Source organism: Microdochium trichocladiopsis (genome assembly GCF_020744255.1).
Source record: "Microdochium trichocladiopsis strain MPI-CAGE-CH-0230 chromosome Unknown B0I36scaffold_1, whole genome shotgun sequence".
Classification (NCBI taxonomy): Eukaryota; Fungi; Ascomycota; class Sordariomycetes; order Xylariales; family Microdochiaceae; genus Microdochium; species Microdochium trichocladiopsis.
Genome location: NW_025763544.1, coordinates 4,982,882 through 4,986,613, shown reverse-complemented (window position 1 = coordinate 4,986,613; position 3,732 = coordinate 4,982,882). Strand labels below are relative to the sequence as shown.

Genomic DNA, 3,732 nt, shown 5'->3' with positions numbered 1-3,732 from the left:
GACTAGCAAGACCTAGCTGGCGATGAGGAGGCCGCCACGTTTGAGGACTGACATTGCTCAGTCTAGCTATACGCACCGTGGAGGCTAGACGAGGAGTGTACTGAAGGATGAAGGGGCAGGAACCAAGTCCCCAGGAAAGACCATCTTGGATAAAAGGCGGCGAAGACGATGCATCACGCTCAATCGATGCTAATGTTAGATAAGTATGGAGGCCGTGTTTCGAGCCTTTGGGTCTCTGATCTAAACGGCTTTGGGACAGGAGCGGGAGAGGTCACTCCATTGGAGTCTGGCGCGTAACTGTATAACAAATAATACAACTGCATACTGATTCTACGCCCAGCCTGGAGTACTGAGTCATGCCTCTGCAGCGAAGCGCGATGTCCCCTAGCTGCCATTGTTTGAATGCCAGATCTTAGCCCATCAAGAAGTCGCTAGCGGCCTGGGTGCCTGACTTGAATGCGGGTTGGACCCACTATTGCTGCTACCATGAAAGCCCCACCTGCCGACCTGCAGCGACGCGCCTTGTGGTACCACATCCCGCGGCGCCGCGCATCATATGCCTGAGGCACGGCCACCAACCGCGACGGCATCGTACCTAGGCCACCACCACGAACTACGACCACGGTACAGCACCCAAGATTGCAGCGCCTACAACTGAGTAGCTGCACAGTCCGACAAGTCTGCATCGCAACCCCGTCAACCTCTGCCTATCCTCTCCCGAGCGTGGCAAGACCCTCGGAAGCTGCCGCAAAACGCGATCCTTCGACGGCCAACCCCCGAGCGCGCGCTGGCCATCAACGTCCACACGGCAACATCGCCCCGCCATGAAACCGACAAGCCGGTGGCATAGGTGTAGCTAGCCATCTGAGGGACAACCCGACAAGCACAGCGAACATGACCTCAACGTCAATGGAGGTTGACGAAGGCGTGACGCAGCTCGACGAGCAGGCCGTCTCGCCAACCACCAAGACGAGTCAGCCAGACGGACCTCAGTCTCCCGTGATAAGCCCGACAGACACGCGTCGGATGCCGTCCCTCGGTATGCGCGCCGATCCGGATGCGCAGGCGACGGTAACCGACTACCTTGACTTCACCGAGTACCTGCCTTCCGACATGATGCGGTCTCTGACGCTCATTGGCAAGCTCGACGAGACATATACAGAAGCCTCTCTCGCACTTCACGAGCTCACCAAGACGTGGGGTTCCCTGCCGACACTACCTGCGGATCAGCGGCCTGCGCCGGTCAAGCTGCGCGCGGATATCTCCGAGAATGCGCAGCGGGCCGTGGATTCGCGCGTCTTCTCCCATGCCGAGGCATGTCGCATGCGCGACAATGTCAACCGGCACTACAACCGGGCCAAGACGATCCTGGCGAAACTTCAGACGATGCGCGAAAATTATCCGACTGCGGAGGACATCAAGAGCCCGGTCCTGACGAGATCACCCCAGGCGACTCGCGCGCCAAAGCTTACTTTCCGGGTGGACAGCAACGGCCAGAAAGTTCGCGGGCCGCCGCGCATCACAGTGCCTGGAGAAGTTCTAGCTCCGTATGAGATCGACTTCAATGTGTACAGCGACAGTGGAGACGACAGCAGCGACGATGACATGTCGCCGGGCAACAAGATGATGGGGGGTCCTCGGATAAAGCTGGTCAAGACACCAAAAGTGCCCAAGCTCAAAGTACCAAAGCCACCAAGGCCACCACGGACGCCTCTGGCACCAGGACAGGTCGCTCCAATGTCCACGAGCAGTGCGCTCGCCGCTCTAGAGCCGCCGCCACCAGACGCCGTTGTGGGAGGAGAGTATGCCCCATGGCTGCAATTGACGCCGTACGAGCTCGCCAAGCTGCGAAAACGTATGAAGAAGAATGCAGTCTGGAACCCATCGGATACGATGATTGCCCGAGAACTCAAGCTACTGGGGCGCGGCGTGGAGGCGTACAAGGCCGCGCAAAAACACGCAGAGGACAACGGCCTGCCATTTGAGGACGCCGTCCCTGCGACCGTTACGGATGCCGAGTCTGGCACGCAACATCCCGCTGCAGGTGCTATCAGCGCCGAGACGCTCACTGCGGATGAGATCCAGTTGAGCAACCGGGGTATGAAGCTTAACGAGGCCAAGAAGCTGAAACGTGAGGCTTTGGCGAAGATGGCAGCAGAAGAAGCAGAGGAGTCCGCGAGAAAGATGAATGAAGCAGCACGCATGTTCCTTGGCCCAGAGGGATCACCGTCTGTTGCTGCCGCCGCCAATGCAGCCGGCGACAAGGCTCTGGCAACCAAGAAGCGGAAGCGCGATTCGACCTCAGAGGCTCCGACCGTGGAGAAGGCCGTCGAGACGCCCGAGACGCAGCAGTCGAGACCGCAGATGAAGCGCACCAAGACCGAGACGCCTATACCGCCCCCACAACTATCGGCGAGACCGACTTCGGTACCGCCAGCCACTCAGACACCAATACCCGTGCCGCACTTTGGCAAGCCCGCGGCGACGGTTTCTTCTACAAAGACTACTGGAGACGGTGCTGCTTCTGCCATCAAGCCAGTAAACTCCGTTCGAAGCGTGACAAGTCCCGTGCCGCCGCCATCGTTCACTACTACGGTGCCAACGAAGCCCGCGGCGGAGTCACCCGTGGCCTCTACTGCTAAGCCTTCAACGACACCGATACTGCCGCCTGTGCGCGATATGCCAAAGCGGGAAACGAGGCAGAATAATCTACAACCTACAACTAACATAAGACAGACTACTTCAAGGCAGGTGACGCCAGTACCTGCTCCGCCTGCCTCGATTGTTCCCAGCAACGCCGGGGCCGTGTCTGCTGCGTCTGAAAATCTCACTACTACTACAATTGCACGTAGGCCGAACTCACGTGGCAAGGGCTCGAGCCAGGAGCCACCGAATACACTTGTGGATCGTCCGCGGCGAACCAGCACTGCCCGCAACACGCCAGCGCCCGAGCTGCGGCAAGCCAGCAAGCGCACCAAGAGGCCAGCCCCAGGCGTTGTTACTACCAACCCGGGCGGCACGAGCGCAGTAGGCAAGCGAAAAGCCGCACCACGAAAGAAGGCCCGTGGCGGCAGTGCCGCGAAGCGTGACAGGGGTTCTAACGGCGCCAGTGCCGGCCTCGGATCCGATGGCGCCGAGGCCGACGTGGAGATTGACGACGACGGCAACGTGGTGGACCCGAACGAGCCACGGTACTGCCTGTGCAACCGCGTGAGCTTTGGCACGATGATACAGTGCGACAATGTCGATGTGAGCAACCAGAAATCTACTTCGTACTCTTCTTATTCCTCCCATAGTTTCCACTTGGATGCCTTCTCTACTCTCGTGGAGTCCCATGCTCGCGAGCATGGCCACGCGACAGCGCCGGCAGCAGTAGCTCCAAAGTTGGAGGATACAGGCACCAAGAAATCTACATCCACTACTACCACGAGCCCCTCCTCACAGCTGCTACAAGGCAGCAGAAAGAGCAAACGCATTATTCTGCACGAGCAAAAGATCAAGAAGGAGAAAGAGGACGAGGTTAAGAATCAGAACAAGAACAAGAAGCTAACCTCTACTGCCCTAACCGCTCCGGCCCGCGTACAGAACTGCAAGCAAGAATGGTTTCACCTCGAGTGCGTTGGACTCACCGAGATACCTGCCCGCACCACGAAATGGTACTGTCCCGACTGTCGGGTCGCGCTAAATATTGGTGGAAAAGGGGAGGTCACGTCTCGTGGAGTGAGGACTTGA

General features: G+C 58.7%; 1 protein-coding gene across 1 annotated transcript; it reads left to right on the top strand.

Moving 5' to 3' along the window:
- Positions 1-894: 894 nt before the first annotated feature.
- Positions 895-3,732, top strand: B0I36DRAFT_371498 (uncharacterized protein; the record flags this gene model as incomplete). The annotated part of the gene is given in 5 exon segments (XM_046160017.1): positions 895-2,427; positions 2,446-2,595; positions 2,608-2,816; positions 2,853-3,249; positions 3,586-3,732. The coding sequence occupies 5 exon segments, from the start codon at positions 895-897 to the stop codon at positions 3,730-3,732; spliced, it is 2,436 nt and encodes an 811-aa protein (XP_046019244.1).